The sequence below is a fragment of the Vulpes lagopus genome, chromosome 10, assembly GCF_018345385.1.
Source record: "Vulpes lagopus strain Blue_001 chromosome 10, ASM1834538v1, whole genome shotgun sequence".
Lineage (NCBI taxonomy): Eukaryota > Metazoa > Chordata > Mammalia > Carnivora > Canidae > Vulpes > Vulpes lagopus.
Genome location: NC_054833.1, coordinates 94,692,318 through 94,713,884, shown reverse-complemented (window position 1 = coordinate 94,713,884; position 21,567 = coordinate 94,692,318). Strand labels below are relative to the sequence as shown.

Here is a 21,567-nt window from a genome sequence, read left to right as displayed (position 1 = left end):
GAGGGGACACTGCTGGCCTCAGAAACTGGATCACTCTAAACCATGCTCAGCTGCCAGCTTTATTCAATCCCTAAATGTGGGTCCAGAGTGCTTCCCTCTACAAAACATCAGATCCTGGTAGAAACTGCTGAACAAAAACTAAGCAGCAGCAGCAGCAGCAGCTGCAGACTCCAGGTGAGGAGCTGGCGCCGTCACCCCAACACCAACGGGGGACTCAGGAGGCCCCCGCTCCCCTGCAGCGGCCCCTGCTTTGAAGCATAACACTGCCTCTTGGAGGGAATCCCAAAGACACTGACTTTCAGGACAGGGTCACCAGGGCCTTTCAACATGCTTTTTGGAATGATTTTCTAGCAAAAGCATAAACAGGAGAAACCACCATTCTGTTGTCCCCCTGACTCCAGAAGCAGAAAGGCCTGCAGCCTGTTCTCTGCACCTCCCAGCTTCTAGCTGTGCAAGGCACCACCGGTCCAGGACGAAGGGCTCTCCGAAGGTGGGGGAGCAGCTCCCCTGGGCTCTCAGAAGCCCATGCGGGGCTTCTTCCGGTGTCGTTGAGAGCCGGAGAGGCCGGGTGTCTGTTGCCTGGAGGGGGTGGCCTGGAAGCTGGAGGTCTGGGAAGACGGGAGAGCCGCACCTCTTGGGGGGTTCCTTCGTGGCGGCAGCTGGGTTGCACCACCCTGGAGGGTCTGCTGCCAGGAGGGCGTGGCGCTCTGGGAGAGGGATGAGGAGACCTCTCCTGGGGCATCCCCTTGGACTGGCAGCTTGGCCATGTAGTCCCGGAGGGTCTGCTGCCGCTCTGAGGGGACACCCTGAGCCCACAGCTCCTGAGTCAACTCCTGGGAGGGTGGGGTCGCCAGGGGTTGAGGCCTGGCCTCAGATGACGTCCGGTCTGGGCTGTGAGGCGGGCTGGTGGCATCTGAGAGGTCCAGGCGGCCACTGAGTGAGGAGAAAGTACTGGACAACTGAGTCCGGCGCTTGTGCCGCTTAGGTGGTTTTCTGGGCCCGGAGCTCCTGCCCTGCTGCTTCTCCCACCAGGCAGCCACCCGGCCTTCCCAGGCTGCCTCCAAACGTGCACTAAGCTCATTCTCAGGGCCTGGCTCAGGGGCGGGGGGCGGCTCCGCAGAGGGGAGTGAGCCCAGGTCCCTCTGCTGTAGCAACCGTCCTTCAGCCATGGCTGCTCGGAGACCCTCCGGCACTTTCTGCTCCACCTTGCTTGGTTCCACCTGGTTGAGCAGACAGCGGTTGGAAAAGGTGGGTGCTGCCCACACAGGCGGAGTCGGGGGTACCTCCAGCAGGGTCTTTAGCCACCGGCTGCAGCAGGCAGTGGCTTGGGGAGTCCAAGAAGCTGTGGGTGCACGGGAGTGATGCCCGGGTTCTGCCTGGAGGCGGAGGCGCTGATAGAAAACATCCCCAGCTGCCGAGAGTTGGAAGAGTGACAGGACTGGCTTGGAAGCTGAGGACGGGATGGTGGCGGCCAGGCCTGGAGACAGGAGGGACAGTGATGCCAGGGCCTGGGGTGGGTGAAGTCCCCCTGGGGTGAAGCCCCCCGGACCCGTTCCCCACCCCGGCGCACCTATGGTTGGTGCTTTCAGACGCTCCTGCAGCCGCCACTGACTCCTGGGCTCCAGCAAGGGGAATGCGGAAAGGGAGTCGCTACTGGAAGGGAGAGACTGGGGGGGCCCCGCCAGCCGGGGTACAGACGCCCCCTCTCCTGGAGGAAGGACACATGGCTGAGGCCCTGCCCACCCTCCCACACACTTGCCACCTGTGCCCCAAGCCTTACCTGTGAGGTGCAGCAGCTGCAGGTGCCCGCCCTGGCCCCCCAGGATTAGTGGCTGTGGGTGCCCGGGGCGCGGTGGCGGCTGCAGCTGGGCCCACAGAGGAGCAGAGGGGAGGCCGTGGTCCCACTTCAGCATGGGCACCAGGGGGAGGCGCTCGTCCATCAGGTAGAGGGAGAACTGGAGACCCATAGGAGACAAGACATGGAGGGGGGGGGGTGTGACCCAGGGGGGCCATGACTGAGGAGGGGAGGGATGTAATGGGAGAGGTAGGGGGACAGGATGGGTGGGGGGGACGTGATGGGTAGGTGGGGGGATGGGATGGTGAGGAGAATGTGATAGAGATGTAGGGGGGGCAAGTCTAGATGAAGGGCTACAGTGGGGGTGAGTGGGGTTTTGTAGGCGGAGGCTATGACCCAGGGGGGCTGTGACCGAGGTGGGAGGCGGGGGGAGATGGTGACGGAAGGGGGCCGTGACCAAGGCACAAGGAAAGTGTCTGATGGGACAAGCTGCTCTGCGTGGCCTTCACAGGGCCCTGTGTGGCTCCCAAGAGGAGTTCAAGTCCCAGAGCTGTCCCAGCACCGCAACCACCCTCACATCTGTCCTGTCCTGTATAGGCACCCCACAGGAGCCACTGCCCTGGTGCATTGCTCGGAGCGGCCCTCAGGAGAGGCGCAGAGCGGTCTTGTCATACAGAGACCACGTGGCCTTCCCCAAACCCACCCAACCCCGGAACCTGTGCTTGACACAGGCTAACACCCCAGGGTTCAGGGGGATGGGAGGCAGACCCTCGGAGACCCTCAGACTGCTTCTTTTCCTGAACACACAGGGAAACTGCCCCACTTTGCACACATGCTCCCCTGACACCCCATGCCTCAGCTGTCCCATCTGACGCGGCGCACAGGGAAAGGAGGGAGAAGGCACCACTCACCTGGGTACAAATGAGATGGACCGTGGGAAGCAGAGGCTCAGGGCCACACTTCCCCAGGTACTGGGTCAGCAGGACACGTTCCCCTTTCTGGCATGATGCTTCCGCCCCGCCACGGAATAGCAGCAGGCCACATCCGGGTGGGCCCTGGGGGAGAAACCCAGGTCAGCCCTCCCACAGCCCGGAGCTGTGGCAGGATCCCTGCCTCCCCCGACCAGGCCCTCCCCAATGCATCTGCTCTGTCCCACTGCTAGGCCTGTAATGGTCCCCTCTGCTCACCTTAGTGTCAATCATTTTCACTCCTGTGCGGTCACCCACGGTCAGCACCCGGGGATGAGCAGTGAAGTCTGCCCAACGCCAGGGAGAGGGGTCCCAGAACACAAGGGTCTCAGGGTCCTTGTAGACTTGCTGCAGCCTTGGGGAGACAGGCCAGTCATGGGTGAGGAGATAGGCTGATGTTGGTCGGTGGGGTGGGGTGGGGTGGGGGACACAAGGATGACCTGACCCAGCGTGCAGGACATGCTGTACAGGGAGCACGGGCTGTGGTTCTAGGGTAGCTGTTTACAACGGTGGAGGATTTTCACAGGAAAGGGACATTACCCATCCTGGGGAGTCCACAGACAGACGGTTCCGGAACGGCTGCAGACAGCCAGCTCCCCAGGCAGGTGAGGGCTGCAGGGCACAAGCAGGGTCAGCTGATCTGCCCCTTACCCACACCCATATCCGTGCAGACCAGCCCGACTGAGCCCCTCACCTGAGGCTGATCCCTGTGGCCCCCTTCCCGACCTGCAGCACCTGGAGAGGGGCAGGGTGTCCCTGCTTACTGACCTTCCACAGGGCACAGTGGTAGTCAGAGCGGACAGCCAGCAGGGCTGAGGGATAGAGAGAGGCAGGGCCAGTTAGGCAGCAGGCCAGCCAGGGGCGGAGGCGGAGGGGAGGGAAGTATCCAAGGGACTCACATTCCCCTTGCACAGTGCGAGTCACCACCTGCCGTACAGGTCCTCGAAGCTGGATGTGGCCAGGGTCCCCAAGAGCCTGAGGGTCACCATTTGGGGTCAGATTGACCTCTTGGAAATCTGGCCCTCTGGCTAAGGATAAGCATATGAGCTCTGGTCACTCCCAAGTCCCCCGACATCATGCCATTCTCCTGGACCACACCGAGAGCACCTCTTCCACCAGAGAGCCTCCTTCACCCCCTGCTGCCCCTGAGAAAGGATACAGAGCTTGTCTAGAGCACCTCCCGCAGGGTAGACCAACTGTCCAACGTGGGGCGTCCTGCCGGGCACCCAGGCCAGAGCGCCCCCTGTGAACGCATCATCCAGAAGCAGCTGCTCCCACCGCATAGCCAGCTCCTCATGCAGCAGCTCTCCCAGAAGGCTGGCCACTGACTTGCCCAGGACAGGGCCCCCAAGGATGGAGAATCGGCGCTGTCGGAAGCTGAGGAAAGCCCAGGGACAGCTGGGAATGAGAGAACAGCAGGAGATCAGGCTGTGGTGGTGAGAGAACAAGGTCCCATCCCAGGAGAGACCCAACCAGTAGATGCATTTTTTTTTTTATCAACTTAGAGCGTCTTCCATTGGGAAATAATTCTTCCCTACTCCCCAGCTGCAATGGCACTCCCATGTCACCTCTGGCCACAGTGATTGGCTCATGGAGGAGCCAAATACCCAGGCCAAGCCAACCACACCCTTCCCAGGATTTCTGCTGCTGCGTCAGGAAAAACACTGGCTTTTTCCTTGAAATCGTAAACCAGCTTCCTGGCACTTAGAAACAATCTGCCCAGGAATTAAGCCAAGCAAATGAGAAAATAAAGAGATACACCCTATTAACAATATTTGAACAGCTAGATGCAGTCACGCCGGCAGTTCATCAATTCCCTCTTCCACTTAGAGCTGGAGTTTGATATTAGGAACCATGGCTCCTGACCACATGGGGTTGGAGAAACAACTGTGAGGGGAGCCTGGATTGGTGCCCCAGCTGCTTCCACATCACCCCAGCTAGGCCTGCCCAGACCGGCCTTTCTCACTAGCCACTTGCCCCCAGGGCTGGTGTCCACCGAGGTCCTGGAGTAGACTCTTCACACTGACCACTGTCTTCTTCTTAGAACGACTCTGTGTGGAAAGGCCTTGTCAAGCTCGCACACCCAAGGTTACCCCGACAAGAAGTAGGGAACCCCCTCTCCGGGCTGGACAGGTGTCACTCACCCCTGCTCCCTCCAGTTTGAAATTCTCCAGCATCAGCTTCCCCAGGGGTGCAAAGGCTATGTCCCCATGGTCCCACAGGAACCGACTGAGCTGCGAGGGAGGAGGTCAGGTCACTTGGGAGGGCCCCAGCTGCACACCACCACCCACTATGTGTCTACTCACCTGTTCGGTAACATCCAGCACTGCCTGGGGCTTCCTTCGGAATGAGAAGCCTCCCCGGAAAAGCAGGTCCTGGGCAGTCACCCCAGGGTCCCAGGGATCTGAGGGAAAAGTTGAGGCCAGGAAAGGGGTCTGACTTGAGTGGAAAGGACCCAGAAGTGGGGCCAGATGTCCCAGATGACAGGAGGTCACCAGCAGGGAAGACGGACTTTGGGTGAGAGGTGGGGGACAGAGTGACATGGGGAACAGCTTGGAAGGGAACCCCAGGGACCAAGATGCTTACCAGGACCAGGAGGCAGCAAAGGAAGAGGCCCCGGGGTCTCTGGCTCCCAGAGTAGGCCCGTGGCCAAGCGCGGCACCCCATTCTGAAGAAACACAGACAGAAACCTAGTGAACATACAGTCCTAGACCAGGCGCAGGCATGTGTCTTTTTAAAATTATTTCTTAAAGATTTTTGCTTACATTTATTCAATCATAAGAGACACACACAGAGAGGCAGAGACACAGGCAGAGGGATAAACAGGCTCCATGCAGGGAGCCTGACGCGGGACTCTATCCCGGGTCTCCAGGATCACACCCTGGGCCGAAGGTGGCACTAGACCGCTGAGCCACCCAGGCTGCCCTTTATTTTTAAATTTTTATCTTAAGTAGGCTCCACATACAATGTGGGGCTTGAACTCATGACCCTGAGATCAAGAGTTATGTGCTAATACCACTGAGCCAGCCAGGTATCTCACGATTTACTTTTAATCTGTAAGAATGTATCTTATCAACTCATTGGTACAAGTCATGCCACTTTGAAGCACTAGAGGCAAGGGGAGGCTCACCCCAGGAAACAGCTGGTTAAGAGGAGGGCTGGAAGCCTGGGACTAGTTGGGGCTTCCAACCTGCAGGCCCCGCCCCATGCCATCACTGGCTGCCCCAAGTGCCGCCTGATTCTCGCTTCTACTCAGGAGACCTGACTTACTCAGGGCACCCAAAGGCCACTCCACTCCCCAGTGCGGGGCTGGCCTAAGATAACTCAGCCTCAAAACTTGCAATCACTGGCAAGCTGGGCTCCCAGAGGGGACCAATTGGACATTAAGCCCTTCCTTGTTGGGGGACCCCACCTCACCCCTGGCATAATCCCAAGCCTATCTCCAAGTGGGAGCCAGATGGTTTAGGCTTAGGCTTCCAAGGAAAGCACCTTGTCCTTTCTGTCCCAGGAGGCCTCTCCTCCCCTCCCATACCCTGCCTTCTCTCCCGGCTTCATCCCTATTGCACTATTTGAGCATCCTCTGGGTTTCACGCAGAGCTCTTATCACACAGGGTGAGGATTTTATCCTTTGGTCACGTCTCATGGGACCTAACCCTAAGTTCCACAGTGCAGGGGATGCCTCCGACATAGTCACCCTAGATTCCCAGGCCTAAAAAGGCCCCCTGTACACTGTAGGGGCTGATCAGTGAGCATCTGCTGAGCAAGATGAGGCAGGAAAGGAAGACTGAAGGAGAGGTGCTCCTGTGCTCAGGAGACCTTCCGTGGAGAGCAGGGTATCCCCTGCAAATGCAAGTGGCTCAACCTATGTCTTGGCATAGTGCCTATGTCACCCCACCCTGGCTCCTGATAATGGGTGTGAGTGCTGGAGAGGAGGGCCGGTGAAGGGGCCCTGCCAAGGCTCTCTGTGCCGTCCTCACCTGAGAGTTCTCGGGCAGGGTCAGTGCGTCTCTCCAGCTACACATGAAGGACATGTCAGGGACATTACTCAGACCAAGGGGACCAGTCATAAACAGTGTGGGATGGAGAGAGCTAGGGAAATCCATCCTGGAAAACAAGAAGCACACGTCATGCTTTTGTAGAGACTAGAATCTGATAATGCCCTCCAGGGTTCCTGAGAGAATGACAAATACCCTAACAAGAGCATATTTCATTTCAGGAGGTAGATAATAAGCAACAAATAAATATGCAGCTCACTGCCAGATATTAACAAGTGCCATATTAATGACCATGAGGCACGGGATGGTGATGGGCAATGGCAGCCAGGGAAAGCCTTGCTCATTAGGGAGCATTTGAAGCCTGAACCCAATGAGGAACAGAACCATGCAGATGACTGAGAGGCGGGTTCCTGGAAGAGTGAATGGCAAGTGCAAAAATCCTGGGGCAGGAAAGTATGTGAAAAACAGCTAGGAGGCCACAGAATGAACAAGGTGGAGAATGGGAGGGGAAGAAGTCAGCCAGGCAGCAATGGGGCAGCTTCCTAGCTCTCCTGTATTACAATCACACATTGTAGACTATGCACCCTACACCCCAGGCTGCATTCCCAAGACCAACTTAAGTTCTTCCAAAGCCAGGACAGAATCTTATTCATAGGTCTTCCCTCTGTCAAGTACAGTACTTTGCAGAAAATACAATTGACCTTGCACTGAATAATAATAAGTTTATGTCAGAGGAAAAAAAATTAAAAATAAATTTATGTCAAAGGGTTTTGCCAAACGCCAATTGCTCTAGAAAAATAAGCAGCCATACCATCCCTTTTATTTTTTTTTAAAGATTTATTTATTCATGAGAGACAGAGAGAGAGAGAGAGAGAGAGAGAGAGAGAGGGGGGGGGGGGCCAGAGACACAGGCAGAGGGAGAAGCAGGCCCCACGCAGGGAGCCCGACCTGGGACTTGATCCCGGGTCTCCAGGGTCACGCCCTGGGCTGAAGGCGGCGCTAAACCGCTGAGCCACCCGGGATGCCCTCCCTTTTGTTTTATTAACCACAAAAATCACAGTTCGCTTTACTGAACACAGGCACCTGCCAGGCTCGGGCTACCGTCCTGTTCTCCTGGTGCCCCATCTTGGCTCAGCCAAGACAGCGCACTCCAAGGCCACCAAGCGTGAGCCCCCGTGTCCAGGTTCCGAAGCCCTCTGCCCTCACGCATCCACAGCAGACACGAGCTTTCGTCTCGGTCCACAAAAATCTTTCCCCCGGAGCGGCAGCCGCACACCCCCGCGTTCTTCGCTCGTCCGGGGCGGCCGTCACGCCGTCAGGGCTGCTGAACCCTCCCCAAACCGACGGGCAAGCGCGCGCGGCCCGGCTCGGCGGCCTCCCCTCGCGCGGTCTCGGCTGGCCGGGCCGGGCCTGCCCTCTGTTCCGAGACTCCGAGCTCTCCTCCCAGGCCAGGGTCGCACCGATGGCTTCGGAGTTGGAGGGGCCGCGCTCCCGCCCTCACGCGCCGTGCCCCGCAGAGCAGCAGAGGGCAGCAGCGCGCATCAAGGAAGCGCTCGGAGAATCCTCGTGCACGACGCCGGGCCGGGGGGCAGGGCCGAGCACCGCGCCTCGCGGCGGAGGCCGCATCCCTCCCGCCACACGGCTGCGCTCCCGCCTGGAGGAAGCCAGCGCCCTCCCCGCCGCCCTCGAAGCCCCCCTCGTCCCCCCGATTTGCGGGCAGCAAGCCTCGGCCCAGCACCTGCAGCCCTCGCCCAGGGCCCGCGCTGCAACGTGTGCCAGGGCCGGCTGGGACCTGCGCGGGGGCCGCCGCGGGGCCTCGCTCTGTGCTCCTGCGGCCCGCGGCCCGCAGACAGCGAGGGAGCGGGCGCAGCAGCGAGCGCCCCCGGGACCCGCGGACGGCGGGGGGGGCTCCGGGCTTGGCCTCCGCAGACGCCCCGCGGGGCCGGCCGCGCGCCCGACGGCTGCCGCCACGCTCCGCTCCTGCGCGGCCCCGCCCCGGGGGAGGGGGCCGACCACCCAGTCGGGGTGGCCACAGCGTGGGGGCCGCGGACGCGCGCGCAGGCCCAGCCCGGAGACCCCCCCGCCGTCCGGGCGGCGCGCGCTCTTACGTGGCCCGGGCCCGCTGCGCTCCTCGGGGACCTGGACCTCGCCGCGCCCGCGAGCCGCGAAGCAGCCCGCGATGGAACGGCGCCTCCGCGGCAATTAACGGTCTTCCGGGCCGTGCCGGAAGTGCTCCCTCCAAGGCAGGAAGTCCCGCCTCCCAGCCCGGCCTCCTCGGGCTCCCTAGAGCGCCACCGCCCGGGTGGAGGGGGAATGGGCGTGGAGGCGGCGCCCTGGCCAGTGGAAGGAAGTATATAGTCTCAAGGGCCGATAGTGAAGGCCAGTTTGACGCGCGTTCGAATCCCATCTCTAACTTCCTAGATCACAGGCTTCTTATTGAGCGCTTTTAAAACAAAATTTTTTATCTATTTACTCATGAGAGACACACACAGAGAGGCAGAGACATAGGCAGAGGGAGAAGCAGGCTCCTGCGCATCAGGAGCCTGATGCACGACTCCATCCCAGGACCCCCCAGGATGAGGACCTGAGCCCAAGGCAGACGCTCAACCACGGAGCCACCCAAGCATCCCTTGTGACAAAAGTATTAACTGAATTTATTCCACAAACACGCACTGAGCACCAATATGAGCCAGACACTGTATTAGTGAGTAGAATTCCAGTTAATTGTCCTCATACCCTATGAACCAGTCTTTACAACTAGGGTTACCAGCATCCGTAGAGTGCATGAGGCCCTCCCAGTGGTCAAGCAAGTATAGCTCTAGGTATTGCTTCTCAAATTCTAGCTTGTGTCACATCACCTGAACAGGGTGTAACATAGTTTTTGGGTGGGGCGGGACCTGATAATTTGACCTAAATTCCCAGGTGACACTGATTGTGCTTCCTGGGGGGCACACTTTAAGAACCACTGTGCAATCATAAATCTTACCATTGTCTTAACCCAATACCTCTCAAAGTTGAGCGTATAACAGAATCTGGAGGGCTTGTTACACCAGTTTGCTGGGCCCCACTCACAGAGTTTCCAGTTCAGGAGGCTCTGGGATGTGACTCAAGAATTTGGCATTTCCAATGAGTTCCCAGGTGATACTGATGCTACTTGCTGGTCCAGGCACCATGCTTTGAGACAATTGTTTTTTAAAAATCCATTTCCAAATTCTCAGCTTCCATCTATACAGTTTTTATGTCGGAGGTGCTTGAGATAAGAACACTTGTCCTTCCACATTTTCTTTCTTCCACACTGTGGAGTATTGCCAGAGTTCGGTGCTGAACAAAAAGCAGAGTTCCCACAGAAGAGAGTTCCCATTAGACTAAGAAAAGTGCGTTCAGTAAGAAATAGATGGAAGGACACAAAAGGAAGACTTTTGGGAGCTGACCATACTATGTTCATGTCAGTGCTAGTTACATGGATGCATTCAGGGTGTGAAAATTCATCAAATGATCTGTGCAATTTTCTGTACCTATGGTGTACAGCATTAAAGCAGCATTTTTTTAAAAAAGAAAATGTGATGCTTTATCACTTTGAAATTTCAACCTCTAGGTTAGGCTGCATGACTTCTCAGCTGTCTTTGAAACAGAATGCATGGGCATCCCGGGTGGCTCAGCAGTTTAGGACCGCCTTCAGCCCAGGGCGTGATCCTGAAGACCCGGCATCGAGTCCCACGTCGGGCTCCCTGTATGGAGCCTGCTTCTCCCTCTGCCTGTGTCTCTGTCTCTCTTTGTATATCTCATAATAAATAAAATCTTAAAAATAAAACAATGCAGATGGCACTTTATGAGGGCAGGAATTCTTCCTGGTTGGTCACTCCTGCACCCGAAACACCTGGGAGTGGATGCTTGGTGAGTACTTGAATCAATGGAAGGGGACATGAAATGAGATGTCCTTCTGAGAATATGTCAACACGTTTACTAAAACTGAAAAAAAATAAAGTCAGACTGTTTCGGACAGGTAGTAATTCTGTTTTAGCTGATAGGTTTGATTAGGAGGGTAGGCTTTGCCAATAAGATTATTTGGAGGTGTATTTCATAAGTGGAATAGGTGAAGGTTGCATCTCCATGATTTTGGTGGAAACATTGGAAAGATGATTATAATATACAATAAGAAATTGCTGCTTTTGTAAATATTTAAACTTGCGATAAAAAAATCGAAGATGTATAGTTTTTCAAAATTGTTTTAAGGGTGTATATATATGCAAAAAAAATTTTGAAGACCATTATATGAGTTTCCCATTACTGCCGTAACAGATTGTCACAAACTTAGTGGCTTAAGACAGCATAATATTGGGGGTGTTTGGGTGGCTCAGTCAGTTGGATATCAGAGTCTTGGTTTCAGCTCAGGTCATGGTCTCAAGGTCCTGGGATGGAGCACTATGTTAGGCTCCACACAGTGGAGAGCTGGCTTGAGATTCTCTCCCTCTCCCTCTGCCCACCCCTCCCTCTAAAATAAATAAATAAATCTTTAAAAAAAAAAAAGACAACAGAACACTGTACAGATTTAGAGATCAGAAGTCTGAAATGGGTCTCACTGAGCAAAAACCAGGGTTTTAGCAGAGCTGTATTCCTTTCTGGAGGCTCTAGGGGAGAATCGGAGTTCTTGCCTTTTCTGTCTTCTGGAAGCTGCCTGTGTTCCTTGGCTCATGGCCCCCTTCCATCTTTACAGCCAGCAGTGGTGATGCCAACTTTCTGATTCTGCCTGTCTCCCTATTCCCTATTTAAGGACCCTGGTGATTGATTACCCTAACACTATCTCCCTTAAAAAAAAAAAAAAAAAAAAAAGAGGGCAGCCCGAGTAGCTCCGTGGTTTAGCGCCACCTTCGGCCCAGGGTGTGGCCCTGAAGACCCAGGATCCCTCCATGGAGCCGGCTTCTCCCTCTGCCTGTGTCTGTGCCTCTCTCTCTCTCTGTCATGAATAAATAAATAAAATCGTAAAAAAAAAAAAAAAAAAGGCACCAGTGCAGCTCAGCAAGTCTTTACATGTGCAATACCCCCGTAACCAGCACCCAGATCAAGATAAAGAACGTTTCTGGCACTCAAGAGAATTCCCGGGTGCTACTTCCCAGTCAACATCCCCTTCAAGAAGTAATCACGACCTTGACTTTTATCACTATAGATTAATTTTGCCAATCCAACAAATTTATATCAATACAATCATGTTGAAGGTGATCACTTTAGCCTGGCTCCTTTCACCAGACATGCCTAGGAGACTCACTCATTTCGTGCATGTGACAGTAGTTTCTATTACTGGGTTATAGTTCATTGTTGAATAGTTCCCCATTTGTCCGTGCAATTCCTTATGGGGGATATTTCTGAGCCTGGAACCCTATTCATGTCTTTGTGGTTGTCTGTAGCCATCATTTCATTTCTGAGCGTCTGCTGTGATGACCCTTCTATCCACTATGCCTATTTCCACTCTCTGAACTATATCCCAAAACCAAAATTCTACTTCCTGATATCATCCCTTAAAACATTTGAGAGGGTGAATCTACCCTGCCCTGCTCTTCCCAGGTCAAACCAGATTGCTGGTTCCACTGATTGCTCCCCATGTGCCCCAGCATCCACACTACCTGGTTAGCATCATCAGACCCAAAGGTGACTATCACCACCAGCAGCAACCATAGTGACAAATCTTACAGACTGTGTACTAAGAAACTGATCATATCTTCCTGTTCCTTGACTTTTGTAGGACTCAGTTAAAGGTGTGGCCTCTTAAAACAATTGTGTATTGCACCTGACTTAATATTGCTTTTGATATTTTTCCTTCATTCCTAGTCCCTCATCTTAAAGAACTGCTGTCTTATGGTAATTTTTTAAAAGATTTATTTGAGGGAGGGTGGGAGGGAGAGAGAGAGAGAGAGAATGAGCGGGGGAAAGGGCAAAGGGAGAGGGAGAAGCAGACTTCCCGCTAGGCAGGGAGCCCAACATGGGGCTCCATCCCAGCACCCCAGGATCATGACCTGAGCTGAAGGCAAATGCTTCACCAACTGAGCCATCCAAGTGTCCCTGTCTTGTGGTATTTTTATAAGACAGCTTAAAATCCCTTCTGAAAACAACAGGGGACAGGGGCGGGGGTGGTGCCAAATGGTTAATTTTTGCTAGAAGCTTCAGAAAGGCCTGCAGTACACAGTTTGTATTTTTAAAAATTTTTTATAAAAGATGTATTCACTCATTCACTCATTCGTTCACGAGAGACACAGGCAGAAGGAGAAGCAGGCTCCCGACAGGGTGCCCCATGTGGGACTCCATCTGGGGCCCAGGATCGCGCCCTGAGCCGAAGGCAGACGCTCAACCGTGAGCCACCGAGGCGTCCCAGTACACAGTTTTTAAATGTAGATCCTGACGATGCTGTGGGGCTGCCTCAATTGAGAACATCTACATTTATCAGCTAAAGAAAGACACTGGCACCCACCCCCATCTGGTGGGATGGGTGCCGTTCAGGGCATCCAGGGGCAGGAGCAAGGGGGAGGCTCTAGACCTGCACCCCTAGACCCCTTCCCAGGTTTCCCCTTGCAGGACCACCTCAGGCTGGAGAACACAGTGTCGCAGGAGCACCCACACTCCTCGCCTCCCCGCTCCCTGGCCTGAAAGCCCACCCGGGAACGCGCGATTAGCCATGAGACCTCTCAACCCGGTGCTCCGCACCCAGGCCGAGGCAACTCGGAGACTGGCCTTCCAATTGGCTGGGCATAGCGTCCGACGTAGCTCTGCGGGCTCCCATTGGCCGGCACTGAGGCGGGGGCGGGGCTTGCCTTGCCCTCGAGGCCGGACCACGTGGTCCTCGGGTGGCGCCCGCCGGACGCGTGTAAAAGCGCACAGGCGGCGTGAGATCCTGCGCGCGGTCCTCCGCGGTCCGCGCCTCCGGCCATGGCCTCTCCCGCCGCCCCCGGCCCCGGCGCCGGCGCCGATGACAGTGGGCGCAGGAGGCCCCGTCTGGCGGCGTCGTTGCAGATCAACCCCAGGCCCAGCCCGTGGCGGCCGGCGGGCAGCCCGGGCCAGGACCCCTGGGAGCCTGCGGTGGCCCCCGGCGCGGAGAACGACAAGGGGGGCGGGCAGCCCCAGGCCTCGGCGGCGGCGGGGGACGGTGGGCCCGCGGCAGGGGCCGGGGCCGGGGCCGGGGCCCGGGGAGCTGGGGGCAGCCGGGGCACGGGAGGACCCGGGGGCGCGGCTGGGGAGGTCGCCGAGGGTCTCTGTCCCGCCCGCAGGGCCTGCCGGGGACGTCCCGGCGGCGGCCGGGCAGCTGGGCCTGCAGCTCCGGGACCCGCAGCTCCGGGACCCGCCGCGGGGCCAGGCCGTGGCCATGCTCGCGCAGTACGCCGCCAGTCTGGGCGGGCCGGGGCCGGGGCCGGGGCCGGGGCCGGGGCCGGGGCCGGGGCCGGGGCCGGGGCCGGGGCCGGGGCCGGGGCCGGGGCCGGGGCCGGGGCCGGGGCCGGGGCCGGGGCCGGGGCCGGGGCCGGGGCCGGGGCCGGGGCCGGGGCCGGGGCCGGGGCCGGGGCCGGGGCCGGGGCCGGGGCCGGGGCCGGGGCCGGGGCCGGGGCCGGGGCCGGGGCCGGGGCCGGGGCCGGGGCCGGGGCCGGGGCCGGGGCCGGGGCCGGGGCCGGGGCCGGGGCCGGGGCCGGGGCCGGGGCCGGGGCCGGGGCCGGGGCCGGGGCCGGGGCCGGGGCCGGGGCCGGGGCCGGGGCCGGGGCCGGGGCCGGGGCCGGGGCCGGGGCCGGGGCCGGGGCCGGGGCCGGGGCCGGGGCCGGGGCCGGGGCCGGGGCCGGGGCCGGGGCCGGGGCCGGGGCCGGGGCCGGGGCCGGGGCCGGGGCCGGGGCCGGGGCCGGGGCCGGGGCGAAGCGCAGCTCGGTGACCAGACGCTGCAGGGAGAGGCGCTCGGGACTCGGTCCTCTCCTCTCCCCCGTGTAAGCCCCCGAACTCTGACTCCCTCACCCAGGACCACCTCGGGCCCTGAATTCACGTTCCCAACCTCAAGGCGGGAGCATTCCCAGTTTCTAAGGAGATGGTAAGAGACTCTGTCCGGGCGTTGGGAGCATTTGTGCAACTGCCCACGAGAATCCTACATGAACAGCTCAAAAAAGGGACCACATTAGAAATGTACGTGGGACTTGCTTTCATCAGGGATAGTAAGGCCTGGAGATGATTGTCATGACGGGAGAATGAACTACGGATCCCTAGGAGTGTGAGGCACAGCTGGCCAGGCAGGGCCCACAAGGGATAGGACCAGGGTTCCTCAGGAGGCAGAAGAGCCGGGAGAGAAACCCACAGAGCCTTTGTCGGGGTTTTCTCAGGAAGGAATGGTTGAGGTAGGGTCAGTGTGCTGGGTGAGCTTAGGATTGTGTAAGGCAAGGCACTAAGTAGGTTTTGGGGTTATGAGGGTGTCCCCAGTTGCCCAGTACCTGGCCCTGGGGTGACTTAGGGGTTGATGGTCGGAGTATGAGCTCTGGATTGGTTGGTTTCTATAGCAGATGCGTCCGCAGGGACATTGTTGGCTAACTCTAGGAGTTAGCTCGCCCTGGGAGAGGCAGCCTTTCCAGGATCAAAGCCCCCAAACACAGGAGCCCCAAGGGTGCAGAAGATAGGAAGACGGACTCAGTACAGATGATAATAGCTAACATTCTTGAGTTGTGGACAATGGGCCAGGCAACTGTTTGAAGGGCTTCAAGCACTACTTCACTGAGTTTTCACCACTGTTTCCTAGGGAGGCATCATCCCCACCACTTTATAGATAGGAAGACTGAGGCCGGAGAGGCGGCAGCCGCATTGCACAGTGTGAGCCACTGGGTCATTCTGTCCCTCCCTCTGCTTAGGACACCCCTGCCTGCTGTTACGTGGCTTTATGGTTAAGGTTTTATTTGATAACGTTTTTAAAAAATATTTTATTTATTCATGAGAGACACAGAGACACAGGCAGAGGGAGAAGCAGGCTCCATGCAGGGAGCCTAATGCAGGACTCGATCCCAGGACCCTGGTACTGTGCCCTGAGCCTGCTCAACCACGGAGCCACCCAGGCGTCCCTATTTGATAACAGTTTAAAGAGTAGTATTAAAGAACTCCTATAAGCTCTTCACCCAGATCCAGTTAGCATTTGTTGCCTCTGCTTTGTGTATATGTCTTTCTCTCTCCTGTTTATTAATATATAAATACATTTCTTTTTCTAAACGAAGTTGATTTATCCCTTACACGCCACAGTGTATTTCCTAAGAACAGGGATGTTATTTTATACAACCACAGTAAGTGCTCAAATTCTGGAAAGTTAACACTGATGTCATGCTTTAGCTAAATACCATTCGCATCTGGGTTTTGCCAGTTGTCCCAATAATAGCCATTCTCCCGCCGGGTATGAGCTGTTCTGTAGCTGCGCATCTCTTTAATCTGTCATATGAAACAGTTGCTCAGCCCACCTTTGTGTGCAGGACATTGATGTTTTTGGAGAGTGAGGGCTGGTTTCTTTTTTTTTTTTTTTTCTAGGAAGTTCCTCCACCTGGGTTTGTTTATTCTGGACTGGGTTCAGGTTACAATCAAGGGTGGGAGTGCATGTGGTAACCTCGTGTCCTTGGCTGCATGTCCCCCAGGAGGCCCGCGATCTGTCTGTCCTACCACTGGCGGTGTTAGCCGGGAGGGGCTCACTCGGGGTGGAGGGCACCCCCAGGGTCTTCACTGTCCTCTCTGTGGTGAATCTGGCACCAGGGACCTCTCTGATGCCGGTGTTCTTCCTGCATCTGCTAGTTGGCATTCCTGATGCCCTTTGAAAGGGAGTAAATCTCAGCGCTAGCGAGGAGTACTGAGATGCAGCCTCCCTTCTCAAAGGGCACTCCTTTTGGGAAATAATTGAGCAGCGAGTACCAGCGAGAACCATGAAACTGAGATAGACGTATGCCCTTTCACCAGGTGAACTCAGCTCCAGGGGCTTCTTCTGCCTCTGGTCTCATAGTCACACCTGAAATGATAGCATTTGGTAGATGAACCTTTCAAACTAGAGAAGAAACAGAGCAGTGTGCCTGGGGGCAGGCTGAGGGGTACAGTGGGCAGCCCTGGACATGGGTCCCGGCACCGCTGGTCACACTCCCTGCCCTTGGTCTGTGCCCGCTATCACATGGGGTCATACAGGCTATCGGGGATCAGCTTGTCAGGATTCTCTGGGCGACAAGCCTGGCCCCCTGTGCCCGGGGTGGGCAGGAGCTTGCAGCCTCGTCTTCCTGTCAGTCTGGTCTTCCTTGCTGCCTGGTGTTCTAGGGACTGTGGCCATAAGCGTCTTTCCTCTTGACATCTTTGCCATGAGCATTTTCATCTCGTATCTAATTGGCCATAAGGCAATTTTGCTGTGAAAGATAAAAAACTAGTTGACAGTTTGGTTTCATCAGATTGGTTGATGGATTGGTTTCATTTCTCCACTGACCCAGAACTCCAATTTTAATATTCTACAAATCTCGGCCCTCACAGAGATCCATACAGAGTTTGAATCCCTGTTACCCGGAGAACTCTGGACTGTCCGCATACGGGTGACAATACACCCAAGCGAACAACAGTGTGGACGCTTCCACACACCATCTGGAGCTCCATTACAAATACACAGCCCCGTATTAGGAAACTGATTTCTCTGTTAATGAAGAAAGAAATTCTAGGGAGAAAAGAAAAAGTGTGTTGCCAAGCAAGTAGACAAATCAAGGAAATAACATGTAAGACTATGTTGAACGAGAGGCTTTGAAGACAAGACCTTGGCTCCTGTCCACAAAATGAAACCCATTCTTTGTGCGGTATTGACACAAATCCATACTACACATTTTGAATGCATTCCAACATTTTATATTTTGTGGTAGTCTTTTTTGATTTTGTTACTTGTTTTTCATGTGTTATTATGTCCTTTCTAATGAATGCCCCTCTTTTTATTTTTCCTGATTTTCTTTTATAGCAAAATTGCCCTACAGCCAATAGTTTTGGGGTCAAAGTAGGGGTGGGGTTAGGGGGAGGTGGGCTGAGAGGGGCTGTGGCTCTGGTGGGCCCATGACGAGGCTTCTTCAGGGCCTCTCCTCTTACAGACCCCTGCTTCCCCTTCTCCATGTGTGCTGAGCTGGATGGGCTGCTCTGCCCCACGGGCAATGCCAGCAGCAAGCCAGAGGCCAGACAGCAGGCAGTGGCAGCAGTCTCTACCCTCCACTACATCCGAAGTCAGCTGGGGAGCCCGGGTAAGGGGGACCAGTGACCCGGCTGGCTTGTCGCAGAGCCCATCTGGACATCAGGGCCTCGCCCTCAGGGAGCTGGGGAGGGAATATGTGAGCTGACCTCTGCCCTAATTCCTTTGAAGCATGCCCACCCTGGGGGTGCAGGGACCGCTAGAGGTGCAGCCCAGGAATTTGGGGTTTCTGGAAGATGATCCCCCACACTCCCACTAATGGAACTTCTTGGCTTCCAGAAGGACAAAGGACAGGAGGACAGGCCCTGGTATCCATGGCAACCCACCCCATCTCCCTTCCAGAACCCTCAGAGACCCCCAGCAAGCCTCCACTTGCCCCTCTGAGTGTAGGTAGGTGCACCCTCGTTACACCCAGCCCTGCGGTGAGGAGGGGTACTGTCTGTGGGGTCCCCTTCTCCACCCTCTCCCCAATCTGCAGAGAACATCCTAACCCATGAGCAGCGCTGTGCGGCTGTGGTCAGCGCCGGCTTTGACCGTCTGGTGGACAAGACCTCACCATACCGGGCCTGTAAAGGGACTGTGGCAGCGGTCATCCTGGAGAGAGGTAGGGCTTGCCCAGCCCTTAATTCAGGAACCCCCCCCCACACACACACACACATACCGTGGGTCCCTGTGCCTTGTGGGCACATCTCTGCCCCCTTCCCTTACAGAGGTCCCAGGTGCCAAGGGCCACGCCAAGGAGATCTATGAGCTGGTGGCTCTGGGCACAGGCAGCAGCAGCTGTGCGGGCTGGCTAGAGTTCTCCGGGCGGCAGCTCCACGACTGCCATGGCCTGGTGGTGGCCCGCAGGGCCCTGCTCAGGTGAGGGGTGGGCGGGGCAGGCACTCGGCTGCAGCCCCGGCAGGGCTCAGGGAATGGGACCCTATGGCCCAGACTCTCCTCCACCTGCCTCCCCTAGGTTCTTGTTCCGCCAGCTCCTGTTGGTGACACAGGGTGGCACCAAGGGCAAGGAACGGTCAGTACTGGCCCCCCAGCCTGGGCCTGGGCCCCCCTTTGCCCTCAAGCCCCGGATCTTCCTGCATCTCTATGTCAGCAATACCCCCACGGGAGCCGCCCACGATATCTAGTACGTGGGGAGCCCTGGTGGGTCCCTCAGTCTGGCTGGATCGGGAAGGGTGGTATGCGGGGGGCAGATGGGTAGTGCTAATGCTTGTGTCCTCTGCCTTTGCTCCCCTGCCTGCCTCTGCAGCCTCCCTCCATCCACTGAGGGCAGCCTCCTACATAGCCCGCCCTCCCGCCTTCAGGCCCATGTCCGTGGGGAGCTGAAGCCCGTGTGCTATGTGGCGCCTTCACTCCGTGACACCCATGTGGGCTGCCTCTCCACCAGTGACAAGCTGGCCCGCTGGGCTGTGCTGGGACTGGGTGGCGGGCTGCTTGCCCACTTTCTGCCTCCCCTCTATGCCACCAGCCTTGTCCTGGGTGAGGGCCCTGGGGGCTGAGGTGAGGGTGGAAGGGGTTTCTGGGTGGTGTGTGGGAGAGGGTGGCGGTGACTTAGACCTTGTCTGGTGCCTCTGTCCCCACAGCCGACCCCTGCCACGACCCCCCAACTCTGAGCAGGGCCATCCACACCCGGCCCAGCCTAGACAGGGTCCTGGGGCCGTGCCTGCCACCCCCCTATGCCCGTACCACGCTGCACCTGTTTGCAGGGCCCCCTGTGGCCCCCTTGGATCCTATCCCCAACACCTGCCATAGTCTGAGCCTTAACTGGAGTCTGGGGGACACCGATGTCGAGGTCGTGGATGTGGCCACAGGGCGTGTGAAGGCCGAGTAAGAAAGGCTCATGGGAGGGCTGGTGGTGAGGGGTCCCTGGCTCCCTGCCCATGGGGTAGGTGGGTACATCCAGTTCTAATCCTAGCTCTGTGACCATGGCTGGTGCTTCCATCACCCACCCTGTAACACTTCTGAACCCCCCCCAAGATTGCTGTGGTGAGAAAGGTGGCGTGAGTGGCAGGGTGTGGGCCTGTTAGCTCAGTCTTTAGGCCTTCTGTTTCCATCTTCAGTGCTGGCCTCGGGCCCCCCTCCCGCCTCTGCAAGGCAGCCTTTCTCAGGGCCTTCCGCCAGATTGCCGGAGTTCTGGGGAAGTCCCGCCTCCTAGCCTTGAAGACCTATGAGGCAGCCAAGGTCAGCACCTTGTCCCCCCCTGCCCCCCCACCAGGCCTGCTTCATCCTGAGCCCCACCAGACCAGCAAGCTCTCAGGCTCTCCACCCTCCTGTCCTGTCCTGTCCTAGGCTGGACCCTACCAGGACGCCCGCAGGCAGCTGTCTCTCCTCCTGGACCAGCAGGGCCTGGGGGCTTGGTCCTCGAAACCACTGGTGGGCAAATTCAGAGGCTGAAGCCCACCTCCTGAGCTGAGCTGGATCCTGCGGGAGAAGGGCCATTTTTGGGGAGAGGCGGGGAGGCTCTTAGGGGTGGGAGATGGCACAGGGCAAAGTGGGAGTTGTAGGGAGGGGCCTATATGGTGGTGGTGGGGCTGCTGCACATGTGGACTCAAATAAAGAATGGTTTTTGGTGCTTCTAGGCTTCGTTGGCTCTTTTGGGAGGAGGGGGTTGCCTGCAGACATTTTGTTTAAGGACTCGTGGGTTGGGCCGCTCCGCTCCACTCCAGCAGAGAGGTGTTCAGAGGAGTGGAACAAGATGGGAAGTTTTTCTAGGAGGGTGGGGGTAAGAGTTATTGGCAAAAAAAACAAAACAAAACAAAACAAAAAACAAAAAAACAAAACCCTAGGTTTGAAGCTTTCTGGGGGAAAAGCAAAGTGTCTTTTCATGGAGATATCATATCTTTCTTTGGGGGGCAGTGGGTAGAGAGGACCCAGGTAGCAGACTCATTGGCTCTGACTGAAAACTCCCTGACTGACCGGTTAAGACTACCTTTTTGGGGAGGTTGAAACTGCAGTTAGATTATGTATTAAACCCTGATTTGGGAACTCAGCCTAAGTGACACCATTTAGGGACTGTGATTTTTTTAAAACACAGAATTACTTTATCGTGCCACCAGCCATGGCTTGGGCCTGCCTGCCTGCCTGCGTGTGCTCCGGGGGCCGCCGTGTTGTCTCCTGGGGCTGGGCTGTGGCAGCAGCGTGGGGGCATCCCCCTCTTGGGTGTGATGGGGCTCTGGTGTCCCTTCCTTTCCCAGAGCTCAGACCTGGAAGGAGCGGTAGTGGAGGGTGGCTCCTGCTCTTGGGTCCCACGTGGGCTGGCCAGAGGCCTCAGGTGTGCCGGCCTGCGCAGTGAGCTCCACGGGTCTCATCAGCCCTGTGTTGAAGGTGCCAGAGGGCTCAGGCATCATGGTCCCATTTGGGAGAGGAGGCAGACAGCTGCCCTAGTCCCTGCCAGTCAGGTCCTTTGGATTTTTGTGAGTGGGTGGGGCCCAGAGTCCCTCTCACCGGGCTTGAAGGTATATGGGGCTAAACATTCACCCCCAATTCATGTCCCCCCAGAGTCTCTCAAAGTGACTTTACCTGGAAGCAGTCTTTGCACAAGTAATCAAGTTAAAATGAGGTCATAGGGGAATTGGGTGGGCCCTAATCCAGTGCCTGGGGCCCTTGTAAGAAGAGACAGATGTATACAGG

The 21,567-nt window shown here is 57.1% G+C and overlaps 2 protein-coding genes across 8 annotated transcripts; one reads left to right on the top strand and one right to left on the bottom strand.

Moving 5' to 3' along the window:
* Window positions 1-41: 41 nt before the first annotated feature.
* On the bottom strand, window positions 42-8,968 carry TAF1C (TATA-box binding protein associated factor, RNA polymerase I subunit C). Of its 7 annotated transcripts, none has more exons than XM_041772466.1 (14): window positions 8,867-8,968; window positions 6,741-6,867; window positions 5,350-5,431; window positions 5,070-5,167; window positions 4,908-4,997; window positions 4,741-4,814; window positions 3,923-4,161; window positions 3,458-3,779; window positions 3,304-3,375; window positions 2,983-3,118; window positions 2,707-2,850; window positions 1,781-1,955; window positions 1,571-1,708; window positions 42-1,477 (listed from the first exon to the last, which is right to left on the bottom strand). In XM_041772466.1, the coding sequence occupies exons 2-14, from the start codon at window positions 6,864-6,866 to the stop codon at window positions 516-518; spliced, it is 2,658 nt and encodes an 885-aa protein (XP_041628400.1). In that variant the 5' UTR covers window position 6,867; window positions 8,867-8,968; the 3' UTR covers window positions 42-515. The 7 variants fall into 7 exon arrangements, with proteins under 7 accessions (XP_041628400.1, XP_041628402.1, XP_041628405.1 ...); XM_041772468.1 differs by lacking the exon at window positions 8,867-8,968 and adding an exon at window positions 8,497-8,628; XM_041772471.1 differs by lacking the exon at window positions 8,867-8,968 and having other exon boundaries at window positions 3,458-3,575; window positions 3,663-3,779; window positions 6,741-8,188.
* Window positions 8,969-13,617: 4,649 nt separating this feature from the next.
* On the top strand, window positions 13,618-20,491 carry ADAD2 (adenosine deaminase domain containing 2). The gene is made up of 12 exons (XM_041769886.1): window positions 13,618-13,874; window positions 13,906-14,025; window positions 14,074-14,134; window positions 17,816-17,989; window positions 18,217-18,327; window positions 18,416-18,541; window positions 18,648-18,798; window positions 18,896-19,063; window positions 19,187-19,416; window positions 19,521-19,764; window positions 19,998-20,118; window positions 20,227-20,491. Exons 1-12 carry the CDS (start codon window positions 13,674-13,676, stop codon window positions 20,329-20,331), a joined length of 1,812 nt encoding a protein of 603 aa, XP_041625820.1. The 5' UTR covers window positions 13,618-13,673; the 3' UTR covers window positions 20,332-20,491.
* The last annotated feature ends 1,076 nt before the right edge of the window (window positions 20,492-21,567 follow it).